This window comes from Mesoplodon bidens (assembly GCF_964165515.1).
Source record: "Mesoplodon bidens genome assembly, chromosome: 7".
Classification (NCBI taxonomy): Eukaryota; Metazoa; Chordata; class Mammalia; order Artiodactyla; family Ziphiidae; genus Mesoplodon; species Mesoplodon bidens.
In genome coordinates this window covers 4294500-4315844 of record NC_138164.1, presented here as the reverse complement: position 1 = coordinate 4315844, position 21345 = coordinate 4294500, and the positions used below count along the sequence as shown (strand labels likewise).

Here is a 21345-nt window from a genome sequence, read left to right as displayed (position 1 = left end):
ACCTGCAAATACAGGGGACACGGGTTTGAGCCCTGGTCTGGGAAGATCCCACATGCCGCGGAGCAACTAAGCCCGTGCGCCACAACTACTGAGCCTGCGCTCTAGAGCCCACAAGCCACAACTGCTGAAGCCCATGCGCCTAGAGCCCGTGCTCTGCAGCAAAGAGAAGCCACCGCAATGAGAAGCCTGAGCACTGCAACAAAGAGTAGCCCCCGCTTGTCGCAACTAGAGAAAGGCCGCACGCAGCAACGAAGACCTAACGCAGCCAAACATAAATAAATAAAATAAAATAAAATAAAAAGAAGGACGTACTGTGTAGCACAGGGAACTATACTCAATATCTTGTAATAACCTATAGTGGAAGAGAATGTAATAAAAGAATACATATATTTATACATGTATGTATAACTGAATCACTGTGCTGTATACCTGAAACTAATACAACATTGTAAATCAACTATATTTCAATAAAAATTTTAAAAATAAACAAACTCATGGATAGATCATATTTACAGATTGGAAGACTCAATATTATAACGATGTCAATTATTCACAAACTGATCCCTAGATACAACGAAATGCCAGTAAGTTTCCTGCAGGACTTCGGTGGAAACTTCAGGCTGATTCTAAAATGTGTATGGAAAAGCAAAGGGCCAAGAAACTCTTGAAGAGGAACAAAGTGGAGGGAGGATCACACTCCTGGATGTATTGTGGTACTTTCATAAAACTGAACACGATACAGCAATAAAAATAGAAGGGAAGAAAACCGCAGGGCCACCCAACAACATGAACAATGTGACTCTCCCAAGCAGAATGTTAAGCAAAAGAACAAGACAAAAAGGGGAGTTCCCTGGTGGTCTAGTGGTTAGGATTTGGCGCTTTCACTGCTGTGGCCTGGGTTCAGTCCCTGATCAGGAAACTGAGATCCCACAAGTTGAGTGGCAAGGCCAAAATAAAAATTAAAAAAAAAAAAAAAAGAGAGAGACAAAAAGGAAACCATACTAAGGTATTCTGTTCATATAAAGTTCAAAACCATGGAAAACCAGTCTACAGTGTCAGCAGGCAGGAGAGTGCGACCTTTGAGGAGAAAGGAAGGAGAAGTGATTAGGAGAGAGCGTGAGGATGGCTTTTAGGAGATGGTAATGTTCTATTATTTAATCTGCGTGTTGGTTACAGAATGTGTTCACTTCGTGATGTATCATTGCACTATTGCTTATAAGTTTTTGCACTTTTCCACATGTATGTTATAATTTAATTAAAAAGTTTAAAAAACAGTAAGGAAATATGGGGGGCATAAAGGAAATTACACAAATAACGTGGAAAAGAATAGATATAAAAATGATCACAGAGAGAGTGTTAGATACAGAAAGCAGAGTCAATATACTCACACTGATATTCCTGGAAAAGTGAACATATCAAATGAAACTGAATAGATCTTCAAAAACCTAATAGATGAAAACGTTCCCGAAACAGAGTCTTAACCTATACATGAAAAGGACACACCCTGTTCTAGGGAATTCTGATTCATATGCTGGTGAAGTCATTAGACTTCAAAGAGAAACTTCAAGGATAAAGAAACACTGAAACAGGCATTAAGATAGAAAATGAATGAGGAAAATAATCAAAATTAGACTCAAGATTTGTATAAATTAAATGCCAGGAGATAATGGAGCAAAATTCTAAGTAGCTGTGGTTACTGAACAGAACATAAATACATTAGTTACAATAATAATGCAACTAACACCAAACAGTGGGGGAGGGGAGGAGGGGGAGGAAGTGTCAGTGTGCTGATGTCAGGTCATCACAGCAAGAGCTGAGGACACAGGGGACCGGAGCCCAAGGCCGGTTAGGAAACAGTGAGGACTCCAACCTCTTTCAGGTTCACCTCCATTCTCTTTCCTTCTATTACACTCAAGTAAATTTAAGTTTAAAGTATTTAGATTAATAATAGCATTTAGGGCACAATTTTCCCCTGCTTGTTTATCTTTGTCTGTTTTATGTCTGGGAGGAAGTCTAGAATAATAGTTACCAATTGTAAATTAATGAGGATGTTCCTGGGCAGAATTTGTTTGGGTTTTTTAATGTACTTCTCTTTTGTTTTGTATTGCTTCAAGTTTTTATGAAAAAAAAATCATTACTCCAAATATTAGTGAATGAATTAATCATCTATGAAACACAAAGGCATTTCATTTTATTTTTTTTTCCTGCCAAGTTGTAAAAATGAATTAAATCCATCCATTGCTTGCTTGGTGGAATCAATAAATATTCACAGAAATGGACATGATTTGTTTTATCAAGAGTAAACTTAATTAGTACAAAATTACTAAAATAAAATAGTAACTCTGCTACAGAACATTCGTGTCTCCCCAAAGTTTATATATATGTCAAAACCTAATCCCCATTGTGACAGTGTTAGGAGGTGGGGCCTCTGAGAGGTGATTAGGTCATGAGGGTAGAGCCCCCATGAATGGGATTAGTGCCCTTATACAAGACTCCAGAGAGCAGCCTCACCCTTTCTGCCATGTGAGGGCACAGCCATCTGTGAACAGGAAGAGGGCTCTCACCAGACAACAAATCTATTGGCACCTTGGTCTTGGACTTGCCAGCCTCCAGAACTGTGAGAAATAAGTTTCTGTTGTTTGTAAGCCACCCCGTGTATGGCATTCTGTTATAGCGGCCCAGATGGACTAAGACAAGTTCTCATTCAAGATGGCAGACCCACAAAATTGTAGGTCACTACCAATCAGGAATAAATCCAACCATAACCGCTACGACGAAGACTCCTAATTCTCGCTAGATTTCATAAACAATATCAACACAATTACTGTTCATTTTCCAAATTTTAAAATGCAAGTTTCCAAATCACCTACTAAAAAAATTTAAAAGCAGAAAGTGCTTACTAATGAGAATTTACTTGATAATTACTCATGACACTCAGTGGTATAGCTAAATAACAGTCATACTAGCCAACATGAAAATAAAACTATTTGGATTCACATTCCCTTGAGGGTAAGACTGACAATATCTAGTTTCTGCACCTTCCTTATCACTTCTGCAACCCGGTGGAAAATAAGGAAGAAGTCCCTCAAAGTCAAGTAGGATATATTAGAAATATAGATAAAAGGAAAGAAATGTTTTAAAAGAAAACCAAGAAAAATCTCAATTCTCTGAAAGTAGAATGAGGAAGGTTGCCACTAAATATATATGTAATTTAAGCAGGAATTTTCCCCTAATATTTAAAAATAGACTGTCATACTAAGTGAGTCAGAAAGAGAAAGACAAATATCATATGATATCACTTGTATGTGGAATCTAAAATATGATACAAATGAATTTATTTACAAAACAGAAACAGATACACAAACATAGAGAACAAACTTATGGTTACCAAAGGGGAAAGGAGGGGGAGAGATAAATTAGAAGTTTGGGATTAGCAGATACAAACTACTATATATAAAATAGATAAACAACAAGGTCCTACTGTATAGCACATGGAACTATATTCAATATCCTGTGATAAACCATAATGGAAAAGAATATGAAAAAAGACTATATATATTATATATTATATATATAACTGAATCACTTTGCTGTACACCAGAAACTAACACAACATTGTATATCAACAATAATTCAATAATTTAAAAAAAAGACCAAGTACTAAAATGTTTCCCAATTTCCATAGACACTTTTGAAACTCAGGATTACTCTCTGAAACTTGAACCAATATCCAGTTGATATGCTTATTTTAATTTAATGCTTAAATTTCCCTGACAAATTATTTTTTTATTACCATGCTATTGCAATGTATACTATTTGGAGTGTGTTAGTGTCATGTCCTGCTTTGTTTTCATTAACGGACATTGAGAATATTCTAAACGCATGAGAAATAGACATCCAGAGAATGCACAGTACAGAGGGTTGCGGGCATTCCAGGGAAGGGTAACTTCAGTATTATCCACAATCAACAAAAAGGCAAAAAAGCAACTCATTACCTGCTGAGCTGTAGCATCCTGTTGGACATAAGCTACCTGGCCTGGGTCTGTAAACAGCGTCTAAACAAACAACAACAAAAACTTATCAATAGATCGTTAGACAGCTCATCTACACAGGAAAAATTATACTACTGTTAAGCACCAATTCCTGAGAGAGTTAACTACCAACTAGCTAGTAATAATCTTTCATTAACACAGAAGATAAAGATAGTAATCTTACATTTTGCTAAAGCCTTTCATCCAGATGGCTCCAAAGAGACTGTAAAAGCTAACCATCTCTATTGGCTAACATACTTCATACTTCAGGAGCTTACTCTAAAGCAAAGCCTCTCCTGAGACTGAATGTCACAGTTAATTTAAAAGGCATGCCATGAACAAGGGGGCATGCATTCAACACATAACACTCTATCACAGGGGTAGACTTGCAATTAAATGAAAATAGTTGGAGATATACCAGCAAATAGAAGAGTACTGTATACCCAAGGATTACAACTCTTCAAATATAAATGCACACTCATTATCACAAGAGAAGTAGAAGGAAAATAAATTGAATTTACTGTTCCACAGATTCTTTTTTGGATAAAAGCCAGTAAAATCATAATTTTAAAAGTTCTGATTATAAACACATAATTTGGGTCATGGTGCAGCAAAGATAAATAGAGAAGGAAAATCTTCAAAATGATTTTAGCCAGGGTACCACAGAAAATCTCCAGTCCAGAAAAGTATTCTTTCTGAGAGACTTTTAATTTGCCCGAGGCTTTAGCAAACCTATGGGCATAAGAACTAAGGTTAAGTGTTGATTCCACAGAACTGTAAAAGAGAATTTCAGCCAGTGTCAGGTTTCTTATATTTGACAATAAAAAAATTATCATAATTCAGACATTTAGTAACACAGAAATGAACCAAAAGTTGGTCACAGGACATTCTTCACATAATCTACATGCACTTATTTTAATACAGCTAGGGGACTAAAACTAAGAAAGGACATTCCAAAAGTACCATCTGACTATTAGGCAATTTCATCTTCATGTAGATTTGAAAGGTATTTATTAGGTGGGTCCCATGTCTTCTTGGGAGTGATTTGAGCCTCTTGATTAAATATTGCATGAGGGCAAATTTTTATTACCAGGATCCTACTATAAACCATGGAACTGATTTCTCTTTTCATATGTTTAAAAGTGCTTTGTACACTGTAAAGTGCTAACAATACAAACTAACTTTTTTTAAAAATATTTATTTAGGGCTTCCCTGGTGGCGCAGTGGTTAAGAGTCCGCCTGCCGATGCAGGGGACACGGGTTCGTGCCCCGATCCCGGAAGATCCCACATGCCGCGGAGCGGCTGGGCCCGCGAGCCATGGCCGCGGAGCCTGTGTGTCCGGAGCCTGTGCTCCGCAACGGGAGAGGCCACAGCAGTGAGAGGCCCGCGTACAGCAAAAAAAAAAAAAAAAAAAAAAAAAAAAAAAAAAAATATTTATTTATTTTGGCTGCGCCAGGTCTTAGTTGTGGCACACAGGATCTTTTTAGTTGCAGCATGCGGACTCTTAGTTGCGACATGCATGCAGGATCTAGTTCCCTGACCAGGGATCGAACCCGGGCCCCCTGCATTGAGAGCGTGGAGTCTTACCCACTAGACCACCAGGGAAGTCCCATACAAACTAAGACTTATATATTGGGGAATATTCGTGTCATGCATTTGGAAACTAAAATTCAGAGTCACTGGCAAAAAAATGAAAGTAGCTGTAATTGTACAGTTTTTACCTGCGCTTCTATTACAGTTCTACACATCAGTAAGTTATTAGTAAATAGCAGTTAATAAGCTAGTAGGATCCCTCGTTTAACTGAAATAATCTGCATGTTTTCACTGATCTGTCTTGATTAAGTTACCATGTTTGGCCTGGTTGTTGATACTTTAGGAAAAGTAAAAGCTGATAATCTTGTTAATAAAATCAATCAGGAACTTCCCTGGTGGTGCAATGGTTAAGAATCCACCTGCCAGGGCAGGGGACACAGGTTCGAGCCCTGGTCCAGGAAGATCCCACATGCCGCAGAGCAACTAAGCCCATGCGCCACAACTACTGAGCCTGGGCTCTAGAGCTCACGAGCCACAACTACTGAGCCCACGAGCCACAACTACTGAAGCCCAAGCACCTAGAGCCCATGCTCCACAGCAAGAGAAGCCACTGCAATGAGAAGCCCACACACCACAACACAGAGTAGCCCTTGCTGGCTTCAACTAGAGAAAGCCTGGGCGCAGCAATGAAGACCCAACGCAGCCAAAAATAAATAAATTTATAATTTAAAAAAAAATCAATATCGGGCTTCCCTGGTGGCACAGTGGCTGTGAGTCCGCCTGCCGATGCAGGGGACACGGGTTCATGTCCCGGTCTGGGAAGATCCCACATGCCATGGAGCGGCTGGGCCCGTGAGCCATGGCCGCTGAGCCTGCGTGTCCAGAGCCTGTGCTCTGCAATGGGAGAGGCCACAACACTGAGAGGCCTGCGTACCACACACACACAAAAAAAAAATCAATATCAATAGTCGGTTGGGGAAAGAACTCATTCGAGGTTAGTGCTCTAACTCCTTATTACATTTAATTTAAATAAATAAACCATATCTTCCTCTGCCCAGTTGGTTATAAGCTCCTTGAGAACATAAATCTTATATGAATATTTCCTGTATCACCAGCAAATAGCACAGTGACTGGCAGAGAGTAAACCTAAGTAATTGGTGAATTAACTGATTAACAAACAAACTATAAACCATAGTCCTTCACGTGCCTGCGCAGCTTCCACGGGATGGATGTAGACCAGCGTGTGCTCCGGACCATCCACTGACGCGTAAGAGGCACCATCTGCCGTGTACACCACCTGCTGCGGTGGACGGACCTGGTCATCGGTGTAGACAATCTGGGCCACAGTTCCAGCGTCTGGAACAAAATGCACCTGGGGCAAAAAAAAAAAAAAAAAAAAAAAAAACCAGCAAGTATGTAGCAACCACCCTTGTGGAACAAAACCTGTCTTACAAAGACACAGCACTGACCGAGAACATTATACACTTGGATTTCTAAAAGATCCCCACTGAAAGGAGAACTCAACTGATATGCCTTCATCTATGCTGAGTTAGTGACTTGGCAACAGGATCCAAGGACCTTGTCACTGATTTATTGCTCAATATTAGGCAACCGATTTAAAGTTCCCTTTGCCTCAAATGTCCAATGCAGGTATCTCTTTCGGGGAGTACTAGGGTTCACTGACCCTAGAAATGTGACAGAAGATTCACGGTTGACAACATTACCAAACTACAAAATACAAATTATTTGTAATGTGAAAAAATATGTCAAGACTCAAAAGCCAGTTGCTTTCAACACATCATAAGAATTCTACTTTATAACTAACAGTGCCTTTTGGCAAACACATTAAAACAAGGTCACTTTCTTTCCTACAAATTCTTTCATACTCCAAGGCCGTTCTGGAGGCGAGTCGGTAAACGTTTGCTGACTCGGTGAATGTAACAGAACTCTCCCTTGCCAACTAGGTAAAAATACAAAAAATTCTAAGAAAGTACTTTTAAGGGGTTTTGGACAACTATTTCAGTTGTCACCAGGGGAAATAATTTTCTATCTACCGAGAACTAAAGCAGAAACTGGATTCTGTAAAGTGCTTTCGAGTAGTCAGCTTTGGAGGTTCTTGAAGGCTGGCATACAGCCCAGTATCTGATATGGAAGGTACAAAGCAGATGGTCAAAGAACACATTTGGGAGAGAAATAGTTTATGTGCTGATATTGAAGTTAGACCCTCTTAGGTCAGATTCCTTACTCTTACACTGTCTTGGCTTTAGACCTAACTTTTTAATTTCAGTTTTTTTCCAGTGGAGAATAGTAGATCCCGAAGATGACATAAGCTAATTCAATCCCCAGAAAGAAAACTGGAGACCCAATGAAGTCAAGCACCACATAAGTAAAACAAACCTCCACTTCAATACTAAGCGCTTAGTCCAGCTTCTACATAAATCTGCTTTGTCCATGAAGATACAGTTTGCATCCATACAAGAATTAGGCTTCTAAGATATTTGCGCAGTTTTAAGTGCTGCAAAATAATTTTGTGAGTTTAGATTTGCTCATTGACATCAAAATCTTGAACTAGTTTCAATGCTTAAAAAAGAAAAAAAAAATTTCCTTAAGAGTTATCCAAACTCTTCAACTTGGTCTTCAACACCCAGTACTGAACTAAATCAGAATTCCTGGTTGGGAGAAGGAACAGTGGGAGGAGGGGTGCAAGCAAGGGTGCTGAGTTCTGGCCATCCACCATCTGGTTACCCACAAATGTGGACCCTATTTATTAACGAACTACATTTTTGTTTATAAACAAAATACACCAAAATATATAGCTACATGAAAGTTACCTTCCAAATAGTTTCCACGAGAACCAAAACAGCATTTTCAATTATTCTGCTGGAAGCATCTCTGGAACTTTTTTGCTCAGTATTCAAACTCAGACTTTCAAATCATACCAGATGATCAATTTTATGTATTGTAAATCTGTTATATTGCTTAAATTAAATAAGAGGTGTATATTTAAATGTTTCAATGCTCATTTTCTGATTTGGGTAATAATACTATGGTTATATAATTTGAAGAAAATTAAATTAAAATTACATATATATTATAATGCTTTAAAATGAAGTGTTATACTTTGGTCACATGTAAACACGGCTCCCTGTGAGTGCTGACTCTTCTCAAAATTCAAATGCATACCAAAAATGCAGAGGTTCGCCTTTGCTAAGAATAGTCAAAAGAACATGTAGCTGGTTAGGATAGCAATTTGAAAGGCAGAGATCACTCGTTACAGCAGCATCTGAATAAGTGACTAACCTCCAGAGCTGTGGATTCAATGGGACAACTTTCAATTAGAGGTTTACATCCTGAATTTGAGAAGAAAAGGAAAAGCCACTCACTTTATAGGCATACCTTTGTACTTCATTACACATGAAGAAACAAAACCCTTTCCAGGATAACATAAAGAAAACCTCCAGTTTGAAGCTTTCAGCACCAAGACCATGAAATAAAACGGAGCAGTGAAGTGGATTATGACAATAAGATAGGGGAAAGGCAGAGAAGCCATGAGTGGTATGCAGCTCTGCAAAATCACAGCACCCCATGCTGCTGGAGCATCCAAGGTGCTGAAACGCTGCCCATTCCTTCTGCACCAGTTCTGCAAGTCCGCTTCCTCCCAACCACTCATCACTGTATAGGAGCTGCTATTTCTCTAGCTGTCAGCAAACTGTAACAACTAAAAAACTGCTGTCAATGCCCAGCTGGAAGACCACTCTTCACCTGTGTGGCGTTCTCCTCATGCTCTGCAGCCGGAGGCCACACGTGTGAGCTTTCATCTTTGGAATCCATCCTCTCCTTGCTGGACAGCGTCCTGGGCACCTAGAGCAGCTCGGGGTGAAGGACAGTCATCTGCCTACCACGTGAGTGTTCATCAAGGGCAAAAAGGCCTCTCCGCAACGTGCCTGAAAAAAGAGAGAAAAGGACCCAAGGCTTTAACTAAATGAATGCATTTTAATAAATTACAGTTTCAACCACAAAAAGGGGGAAAAAAAAGCTTTGTGAAAGATTACACACCTGGGCAGAAAGGTAAAAATGAAGAAACTATTTGGAATAACGATGCAATGTATTGCATACTTGCTCTGCTCTGGGCACAAGTTAGGTGGATGGAACCTTCATCACAAATGCTGATGGCAGTCCTCTTAGTTCTCCTGAGGAGGGCGAGGCCCCCAGATGCTAAATGCAGGGAAGTGCTGGGTTCACACCAAGACTCGCTGCTGCTCGGCCAGCTCGTCCCTCCCTTGCACACTTGTTTAAAATATTTTATTTATTTATTTGTTTGTTTGTTTGTTTAGGTTGTGTCAGGTCTTAGTTACAGGCACATGGGATCTTCACTGAGGCATGCAGGATCTTTTCATTGTGGCACACAGGTTCTTTGTTGCGGCACTCAGGCTTCTCTCTAGCTGTGGAGTGCAGGTTTTCTCTTCTCTAGTTGTGGTGCGTGGGCTCTGTAGTTTGTGGCACTCGGGCTCTCTTGTTGAGGCGCGAGAGCTCAGTAGTTGTGGCATGCGGGCCTAGTTGCCCCAAGGCATGTGGGATCTTAGTTCCCCAACCAGGGATCGAACCCAAGTCCCCTGCACTGGAAGCCGATTCTTTCCCACTGGACCACCAGGGAAATCCCTGCACACTTGTTTAGACACTGACTTCCTATACCACCAATTCAAAATGAACAGCAGAATAATAAAAGTCACAAAACGCGATAAAAATGGCAGGCAGAGGGAGCTGAATTTTCTGGGCCACAATTCGGTGAATACAAATATAAACTTTGTTTCCCATTGGGTCCATACAGGGGTGATGGGTGAGCAAATCAAACATCAACTAAACATCAATGTGCACAAAATCTACATCTTGAAACATTATTATTTTCCAAAATAGATGTTTTAATCAATCTTCCCTTCTGATGATGATAAAACACTGACATTTTAAAGGTCACATGAGATCTGCTGTTTAACAGGGCAGCCAGGCCTGACACACCTCCTCCCACCAGCCCATTAAATAGCAGAATAGACAGGAAAGGCCAAACTGCTCAGAACACCATTCAACTAAAGGTAAGAAAGACCACTGCCCAGGGATTGCACTGGTGGTCCCGTGGTTAAGTCTCTGCCTTTCAATGCAGGGGGTGTGGGTTCGATCCCTGGTCAGGGAACTAAGATCCCCGGTGCCTCGGGGTGTGGCCAAAAAATTTCAAAGATAAACAAATTGCACATCTCTTTAAAAAAAAAAAAAAAAAGACCAGAACCCAGCCAGAATTTTCTCCATTGTTAATGGAAATAAGCTGAGAAACATTCTTAGGCTACACACGCTCCAACCTCTGAACCAGAATAAGGCCCATAGAAGAAAGAAAAGAAACTGGAACACCCAATGTCAGGGCCTAAGTCTGGGATACAGAAAAGCCACGTCCAAACAGCCTGGGAGCCTCTTTGGAGCCACTGAGGAACCTGCTCCTGCTCGGCTGCAATGCTACCATCCTCACCCCCGCCCGACGGCACCCCACCACACACACACTCGCCCTGCACACACCGGAGGGTCCTGGAAAAGATGCCCATGTCGCCAACAGGTGACTATATAAGCAAAGGGGCTGGGGGCACACTCTCTGGAGAAATGGAAATGTTCTCTATCCTGCATCTAGACTGGGGGGTGGTTACATGGGGAATTCACGTGTCAAAAGTCATCAACCTATTCAATTAAAATATGTGCATTTCATCATGTGTAAATTATATCCTATAAAGTTGTCTTAAAAAAAAAAGCATACCTTCCTATATAATGGTACTATCTAAGCATTCATAAAAAGATGGTCAGGGTGAGTTGCACAGTATGTGAATTATACCTCAACAAAACTTATATTTTTTTAAAAAGGAACAAAAATATTAAGAAACCTAGGAATAAATGTCACCAACAATATAAAGATCTATAGGAAGGAAATCAAAAAATTATATAAAAGGACATAAAAGGATCAGTATTACAAAATCATAAAATGTTCCACATCAGAAGTGCTTTTTTAAATTTTTTTATTTTTTAATAATTTCAGACAGAAAAGCAGCATAAATAGTACAAAGAATTCCTGTACTTCTTCACTCAGGTTCCCCAAACGGTAACATTTTACCATGCTTACTTTATTATTCTCTCTCCTTCTCTCTCCCTCTCTCTCTTTTGTTTTTTTAACTTGAACTATTTGAGAGTAAGTTGCAGACACAAAGCCCCTTTACTACTAAATTCTTAAGTGCCTGTTTCCTAAAAACAGGACATTTTCTCACATAACCACAGTACTATCACAATCAGGACGTTAACATGAAAACAGTACTATTACCTAATTTACAGACCACATTCAATTTCTGCCAATTGTCTGATTACCGTCCTTTGCAGAGAAGGAAACCCCTCTTTTTCTGGCCCAGGATCCAATCTGGCATCGCACACGGTGCGTCCCGTGGACACGTCCCGTCTGTCCCCTCTGATTGGGAACAGTCCCCAGTCTTTCCTAGTTCTCCACGACCTTGACATTTTGGAAATGCACAGGCCATTTGTTTTTCAGAAGGTCCCTCAATTTGAGTTTGTCTGATGTCTCTTCATGGTTAGATTCAGGACATGTATTTTCAACAGGAATTAATACCACAGAAGAGATGTTGTGCTTTTCCCATACAGGAATCTGAGATTTTTTTTTTCAACTTAGTTTGTCAATTGCACAATCACTCAAGTGCACAAGGGGACACAGCGAGGATCCAGGCAGGCTCAGCCCTCTCGCTCTGGAAACACACCAGCCCAGAGTGCCTTTCTTATTTGTTTTCATTCTAGAAAGGTGCTTATTATTTCTCTCTACCTGGAATCCCTTATCCATTCTTCAGAATCAACCCATACCATCAATTTGTTATCTATTCTTCCAAAGATATTTTATGCATATACAAGCAAAATTTAAACACTCCATGCCTCTGCAACCACACACAGCAGCATGCTATTGATTCTATACAAAGCAGCATCTCTTTTAAACCTTATTTATTCCATATAATATCATACCCTTTACATTGTTCCACATCCATATAGCATTTCCTCATTCTTTATTACAGCTGCATCATTTCATTATATGAATATATCATAATGTATTTAATCTTGTGTTGATAAACAGGTTATTTTAAATCTTTTGTGATGAATGCATTTGGACATACAATGTGCTATATCTTGAATTCTTTTGAAGTCTCTGAGGGATAATTTGGAGTCAGTTACAGTGGCTGTATGGCTGTAGAGTAACTATTAGTTTCTGAACTCCAGCACTGGAGCTGTCCTCTCCCTGTGCCTAGCGTGCAAGGGCCCAGGGGACACATCTGTGCAGAGGGAGAAGTCAGTACAAGAGGCAGGGTGGCTACGAGCTTGGGCTCTGGACCCGGATTTCGGGAGCAATTCTGTGACTTAACTGACCTCAGGCAAAGCAAAGACAGTCTCTAAATCCCTCTCCTTCTCTGTAAAATCGGGTTATTGACAGAACATGAAATAATGCACATAAAATGCTTAACACAATGCCTGCTCCATGATAAACACTCACATATTAGATTTTTTAAAAAGGTTCAATCATATTGCATTTTTCTGTCTAAATGCCTGCCTCCCCACCTCAATTCGAAGTTCCTTCAGGTCAAGGAATATGAGTAACTCTAGATCTGTCGTGTGGCATGTCCTTGACCATTTGTACAGATCGGCTGCAGGGGGAAGAGAGAAGAAGACACCTGATCCCAATGGGGGTGTCCACGGATGACTTCTCAGAGAAGGTGAATCTTCAAGGATGAACAGGAACAAGAAAGAAGAGATGGGAAGGGACAGGATATTTACTCTAGACTGAAATACCTTTTTTCTAATCTTACCAAAATAAGGAAGTATACATTACATGACATAAAATACCAGAGACTGCAGAAGGCAAGGATAAAGGGGGAGAAAAAAAGAAAATAACCACTTGGCAGATGGGAGCAAAGTAACAGAACAGTTCATCGACACATAGGAAAGCCTGCTAGTAAAATTTAGCAATAGGGGTGTGAAATACTGCCCACAGTGTCAGCTCCCAATAATTTTAGAATACTGTTAGCACATAAAGAAGCCCAAGATGGTGAAAACTCTTGGACTTCCCTGGTGGTCCAGTGGTTAAGAATCCACCTCCAATGCAGGGGACATGGGTTCGAGCCCTGGTCCAGGAAGATCCCACATGCTGCAGGACAACTAGGCCCATGTGCCACAACTACTGAGCCTGCGCTCTAGAGCACGTGAGCCACAACTACTGAGCCCGCGTGCCACAACTACTGAAGCCCGCGTGCCTAGAGCCTGTGCTACGCAACAAGAGAAGCCACTGCAATGAGAAGTCCGCACACCGCAACAAAGAGTAGCCCCCACTAGCCACAACTAGAGAAAGCCCGCGGGCAGCAACAAAGACCCAGCACAGCCAAAACAAAATTAAATTAAATTAAAAGGGCTTCCCTGGTGGCACAGTGGTTAAGAGTCCGTCTGCCAATGCAGGGGACACGGGTTCAAGCCCTGGTCCGGGAAGATCCCACATGCCGCAGAGCAACTAAGCCCGTGCACCACAACTGCTAAGCCTGCACTCTGGAGGCCATGTGCCGCAACTACTGAAGCTCGCACGCCGCAACTAGAGAAAGCTCACACACAGCAACAAAGACCCAACACAGCCAAAAACAAAATAAATAAATAAATTTATTTTAAAAATACATTATAAAAAAATTAAACTAAAAAAAGATGGTGAAAATTCTTTAATTCAAAAAGTGTCTGGAATCTAAAGCAGTGATACAGAATACCCAGTTCTTGTTCTTTAAGATATATTGATACTTATAAGACCTATTGAGCTTCTGTAACTACTAAACTATTCAAAACAGTGTGACATTCTGCAATTATTTATTGTTTAATAAATTGTTCAAGAAAACTGAATTTTAGGTATGACTCCGCTACTAAGTAAGTCACTTAAAAATCCTCTAGCATCAGCTTCCTTATCTGTAAAACGAGAGTATAAAGTGGTTTCTAGCCTTAAGCTTAGATCGGAAGCAGCAGAGTACAGTAGAAAATCCACAGACTCTGAGTTGAACATCCGGGCTTCCCCAATGACTCAGCTACTCAGTAGTTACATCCTTCGGCCAAATCACTTAAACACCTTGAGCCTCGATATTATCCTATGTAAAATGGATATGATAATTACCTACTGGTGTTACAGTGAGGGTTACATGATATATGTAAAAATCCCAGGCACAGATTTAGCACATGGTAGTGCTCAAATGTGTCAACTTTCATATTTTACTGATGAGCTATAAGACCTTCAGAATTTTCAAAACATTTCATATTTTTGTATTTTATTTATAAATTTATTTATTTATTTTTGGCTGTGTTGGGTCTTCATTGCTGGGCCCGGGCTTTCTCTAGTTGCGGCGAGCAGGGGCTACTCTTTGTTGCGGTGTGCGGGCTTCTCATTGCGGTGGCTTCTCTTGTCGTGGAGCGCGAGTTCTAGGCGCACGGGCTTCAGTAGTTGTGGCATGCAGGCTCAGTAGTTGCGGCTCACGGGCTCTAGAGCGCAGGCTCAGTAGTTGTGGTGCACGGGCTTAGTTGCTCCGCGGCATGTGGGATCTTCCCGGACCGGGGCTCGAACCCGTGTCCCCTGCATCGGCAGGCGGATTCTCAACCACTGCGCCAACAGGGAAGTCCTCATAGTTTTATAAACCTAGCAATTTATCAAATAACCAATGCCCTGTACCTGAACTTTCTTCAGAGTAAGGCTTGTCATATTTGATTTCCTTTTTTATTACTACTTTTTTAACTGCACAATTTATAGAACCCTGTTGATCTTGATTTATAGGAGAGGCGGAAGGATGATTCCAGGAACTACCTTAGCGCTGTCCAACAGGCAAGTGCTGACTGGCTCTGTGAGCTAGGGACAGACTTCCTCCACTCCTCTTCTTGACCTGAAAGAACCCGAGATCCACAAGCTGTACCTTGTCTAGAAAATGGCCACCTACCTTCCTTCTTTCACCCACTGTCTAAAATGTTAGAGACTTCATTTCCAGGAAGAGAAGCATTTCTAGCCTCTCTAATGATTTTATTCAACAAATATTTATTAAATACTTATTAACAACAAATGTTTATTAAACGTGCCAGATGCTGTTCTAGGTCCTATATATATACATATATATTATATATATATATGTTACATATATAATATATATATATGAATGAATGAATAGTGTTATATAATTGAAAGTAGGAGCTTTAGCATCAGACAAATCCGGGTTCTATGCCCCCAAATCTACCATGTGCTTACTAGGTGTGATGTTAGTAAGCCACAGACTAATCCTCAGTCTCCTCGGTGGAAAATCCAAATTATCTGCCCGGCATGGCTGTTGTTAAGACTTAACAGTCTGCATTTCACCCAGTCTCTAATGAACTTTTTTTCACCTGTTAAAGTGTCTGAACGAGGGGTCCATTTTACAACACTGGGGTCCCACAGTTGCTCTCACCCAGGTGGCAGTGAGGCTGTGGAAGCACCGCCTGCTCGTGTGTGACCTTGCTCGCAGCCCTTCATTAGTTCTCTCCTTGCTTCACTGAGTCATGTGTATTGTCAGCACTAGACACCCTGAGTGTAACTGCCATTTTAAATGCAAAAAGATGACACTGTAATCTGGCATTAAAACTGAAAGGCATGGGAACAGCACCTGGGCACAAATTTGATTAGGGAAGCAAATATCCATCACTGGAAAAATGATCTTGCCCCACAAACCTATGGGACTTGGGTATAAGAGACAGCGTCGTGAATGATGCTGCTTTGTGCAATGTTATTACTGAGATATGTGGAAAGACAGGCCTGCCACAGGCTGAATAAAAAAAACACCGGGGGCTTCCCTGGTGGCGCAGTGGTTGAGAGTCCGCCTGCCGATGCAGGGGACACGGGTTCGTGCCCCCGTCCGGGAAGATCCCACATGCCACGGAGCGGCTGGGCCCGTGAGTCATGGCCGCTGAGCCTGCGCGTCCGGAGCCTGTGCTCCACAACGGGAGAGGCCACAACACTGAGAGGCCCGCGTACCGCAAAAAAACACCGGGATCAGAACTCCTAGAATGGGTACAAGCTGTTTGGAGGAGATTCCTGGTGAGAGCAGGGTGCCCTATTTTCAGAAATGCTGTGTCACCAGCACTCTTGATGGCACAGAGACATCGATGACCCTGAGTCAAAAGTGATCTGAAGAGTCAGCCTCTGAAAGCGACAACATTTTAGGAATATCTTAAACAATTCATTTCACTCATATTTTCCCTTTTATGTATGCACAAGTGATGTGATAAAAAATCTATACCTAAATAAATCTAAAAGAGCTCTTTCAACAAGTGTCTAATAAAAATTCTAAGTACCCAAAAGCCCTTGAATCAGGGTTTAATTGGCAAGGCTTTTTCCTTTTGTAATGACACATAAAATAATTGTTGTTTCTTACCACCAACATCTTAGATTCAAGACAACATGACAGCATTTGGGATCACGTAGCATAATGACGAACATTCGAGAACCGGTAGCAATTCTTTTCACGCTTTGTGAACATCGAGCATGAAAGGTTGAGCGAGAGCTCTGCTCCCACGGAGCTCACAGTCTAGTGGGAGGGATGGGCGGCTGGCTTCCCAGCCCACCGGGGACGCCTGCGTGGTAAAAAGGACAGTGAGGAAACGTGAGCGGGAGAAAGAAGGAAAGAGAAGCGCCTGCCTTTCCAGCCGCTGCACTAGTAAGGCTGGCCCGGAGCCGGACGATGGAGTGGCCCAGTGACCCAGCCTCCACATCGCCTGCCCTCCTCCTGGTTCCCACCCCACAGCCGTATCACCATCCACCAGCCTGGTTCCCACCATCACCGGCCCTTTTGGGCTGAAAGAAGCCAATTCTCCAGAACCACTCAGGACTTGGAGTCGAGAAGCTCCCGTTTCATCACCTGCACGTAGAGGTGGAAGAAGAGGCCCAGATGCACCTTCAAAGGTAGATGTGCACCCGGGATGACAGGATGAACTATAAATACAATTTCACTTTAAAACGTTTTTATAGATAGTTGTTAAATTCCCCAGTATTATGGCACATTGTTGAACCTCAGAAACACTAAGAATGCAGCAGAGGTTTCTGCACTGGTGAGGGGCCTTCCAGATGTATCATTCTTTACATGGAAGGAAGTGTGCCCCCATCTAGACAGTGCACTTGCAAATCAACTTTTCTGGCTCACGGCAAACTAACCAGCAGAGACTGCTAACTCCTTCCCTGAAATCCTACACGACGCACGCCATAGAAAGAAGTTAGAGGGAGGCTGATAGACTTGTAAAATGAATATAAAAACTGTGAGAAAGAAAGTGGAGGAGGTGGCTTTGCAATCTAGGGAGGGAGCTGTGGGGGAGCTCAGAACAGAAGGGGAGCAGCCAGCAGAGCGGGGGTGAGGAGGGAGATTTCCTTCTCGTTCTCTCCCTGAGCTCCTGCTGCCCAGCCTGCAACAACTGTCCCCGCCGTGCACAAACTCAGCAGTCAGCCCGGCGCGGCCAGCGGTGGGGAGACCTCAGGGCATGTGAGAAGGCTGGGCGGGGAACAGACACCAAGGCCAGGAGGCCAGCCAGCGCCTCCCCCTTAGGCCTAGGGCAGCAGTGTGCACGGACAGGAAGGTTCTCCTGGGGCAAGCAGGCAATGGCTGGGCCCAGAGGCTCTCTGGCCTGATGTACAAGCAATTGCTTGTTTTTGTTTGCTTCACCTTTCACCTTTCTTGGAATGAACAGGTACAGCTATCTGGTGACTTTTACTGACCCAAGTATAAAAAGAGCATCCTTCAGGAATACTCACATAGAAATCCGTCTCCATTTAAAGGAATGCTGCTTGAGCTTGCTTTAGGTTAGTTACACTGGAATACGAACGCAGCCACTGGAACCGCAACTTGCATTTGCCGTACTTAAATGAGAGCAGGCTTGGGATTCAGACAGCCTGGCTTAAAATCACAGATCTGCCACTCTTAGCTTTTGACAATTGGTTTACTCTCTCTGAGCTTCAGTGTTCTCAACCGTAGAATAAAGAACTGAAGGATATTAGCTGTGTAATAGTAGAAAACAACTGTAACTAATGTACACAATACAAAAACACCTTTATGTCAAGAAACAGAAAGGACACCTTCTGAAGTCATATTTAAGATTAGATTCCACTTGGTAAGAATGATTTCACTCTATGTAGAGAGGGGAAAAAAAAAGAAGAACACGTTCATTAAAGCACTAACTTATAAAAAGGGAAAAGACAGATTATGGGGAATCCAATTCTATGACACAGAATAATAGACTTGCAGAACTAGAAGAGAGATTCCAAGCCCACAGTTCTCAAATATGTTCACAAGACAGGACCACAGTGTTCTTTGCCAAGCACCATGAAATATTAACATACATATTTTTAATGTCACAAAACAATATTAGCTAACATTTGTATAGCACTTACTACGTGCCAGGCATGTTCTAAGTACTTTACATGTATTAATTCATTTAATCTTCACAATAACCCATGAAGCTGGTACATTATTGTCTCTACTTTATAGGTGAGGGACAGAGAAAGAGAGAGATTAAGTGATTTGCCCAGGGTAACAGAGCTGGTAAGAGCTATTATGTGGCAGAGCTGTGATGCCCAGAAGCCCAGGCATGTGGCTACTGAGCCCATGTGGTGGCCACCATTCCACCCTGCTTCTCGTTCCATAAACTAAGATTACTTGACCTGTGTTAAGATTCCGGCATAAATGGCTCCATTATATGAGCTATATAAAAATCACATCCAAGCTCATTTTATAATTTTTTTAAACTATCAGATTAAGCAAGACTAGGTATTCCCAAGTTTTCCACTAACTTTTTTTGCTACTTGTTCATTTGTCACCTCCTAGTGCTAAGGTGATTGGCAGTAATAGCAACAAAGAGTTAATGAAATTTCATGGGACAGAAGCTCAAAATAAAGAAAATTCTATCCTTTATTTATTTATTTTTTTGCGGTACGCACGCCTCTCACTGCTGTGGCCTCTCCCGCCACGGAGCACAGGCTCCGGACCCGCAGGCTCAACGGCCATGGCTCACGGGCCCAGCTGCTCCGCGGCATGTGGGATCTTCCCGGACCGGGGCACGAACCCATGTCCCCTGCATCAGCAGGTGAACTCCCAACCACTGCACCACCAGGGAAGCCCTATCCTTTATTTTTATTTAAATGTAAAAACACCTTGGTCTAGCTCTAGAACACTATCATTTCGGGGGAGGGTACTTTGGGAACCACTCGTCTCGGGCAGCTTCCATTTTACAGAAGCTATCATCCAGCTCAGCACTGTGGCCATGGCATGCCCGAGGGAAGACAGTACTCAAAGGCCAAGCTCAGGACAGGATGTGCCACCATGTGCCAGCACCAGTCTGAGAAGTATCACTCATCGACTCCTTCAGCTGATTCAATGTCACGACAGCCGACAAAGTTGTTTAAACCCATATCCTTGTGATTCAGAAGACATAACAGGACAGAATCACAACGAGAGCTCTGCTCTGCACAGCTGATCACCACCGCACAACTGAGGTGCTACAGTAAACATGAGAGCTATAAAATCAGACCAAGCAGACTGGAAATAAAGGGCTTCTACTATATCTAAGTGCCCATCGACAGATGAATGGATCAAGAAGATGTGGTACATATAGACGATGGAATATTACTCAGCCATAAAAAAGAACTGAAATAATGCCATTTGCAGCAACATGGATGGACCTAGAGATGATCATACTAAGTGAAGAAAGTCAGACAGAGAAAGACAAATACCATATGATATCAGTTATATGGGGAATCTAAAATAGGACACAAATGAACTTATCTACGAAACAGAAACAGACTCATGGACTAGAGAACAGACTTGTGGTTACCAAGGGGGATGGGGATGGGAAAGGGATGGAGTGGGAGTTTGGGATTAGCAGATGCAAACTATTATATAGAGAATGGCTAAACAATGTCCTACTGTATAGCACAGGGAACTATATTCAATATCTTATAATAACCTATAATGGAAAAAATATGAAAAAGTCTACATACATATATGCATGATTGGATCACTTTGCTGTACACCAGAAACTAATACAACATTGTAAATCAACCATACTTCAGTTAATTAATTAATTAATTAAATGTGGGAAAAAAAGGCTTCCACAATGTTCACTCATGTAGAATGGCAAGCTGAGATTTTACATTTCATTGATTTCTGGAAGAAATAGTTTTGGAACTCAGAAGGGAAAAAAACTGAACTTGGTTCTAAATGGTGAACAGGAACTGGTAGAGGAAGTAACAATGGACAAATAACAAACGTATACAGATTTCAACACAAATTCCCCATTCTTGCTGAAAAGGGGAAGCCCAAATAATCCATCCCATAGTTTCTCAATTTTAAAAATTCACAACAAATTAGTATTTCCATTGAGAAAAAATGAAAATGAGAAGTGAAAACTATCAGCAACACCCTCTCCTTGCCCAGCAAGGTGACCCACGCCCCAGCAGACACTGTTTATTCGAGCTTCACCCAAGCCGGGGGCCGGGGGAGGGCTAGCGCAGGACCAGCCTACAGTTCACAAAGGACCAGGTGACCACAGACAGGGTGATGACTCACCCACAGTCCTGGGTCTGGTCGGCCTGAGGTCCCTCCGTTTGTCGGAGCCCAGTTCCATCTTAAGGGGCTACTATGGCCCCAGCTAAAGAGCTCCTGGAAACCTACAAGTGAGGGC

The 21345-nt window shown here is 41.8% G+C and overlaps 1 protein-coding gene across 2 annotated transcripts in view; it reads right to left on the bottom strand.

Annotated features, from left to right (window-relative positions):
- Positions 1-21345, bottom strand: part of PRDM10 (PR/SET domain 10) — an 87867-nt gene that overhangs the window by 48398 nt on the left and 18124 nt on the right. For both annotated transcript variants that reach the window (XM_081240450.1, XM_081240451.1), the window contains exons 2-4: positions 9328-9509; positions 6773-6937; positions 3996-4055 (exon numbers count right to left, since the gene is read on the bottom strand). In XM_081240450.1, the coding sequence (XP_081096576.1) occupies positions 3996-4055; positions 6773-6937; positions 9328-9396 (294 nt within the window). In that variant the 5' untranslated portion in view covers positions 9397-9509. The remainder of the gene's footprint in view (positions 1-3995; positions 4056-6772; positions 6938-9327; positions 9510-21345) is intronic.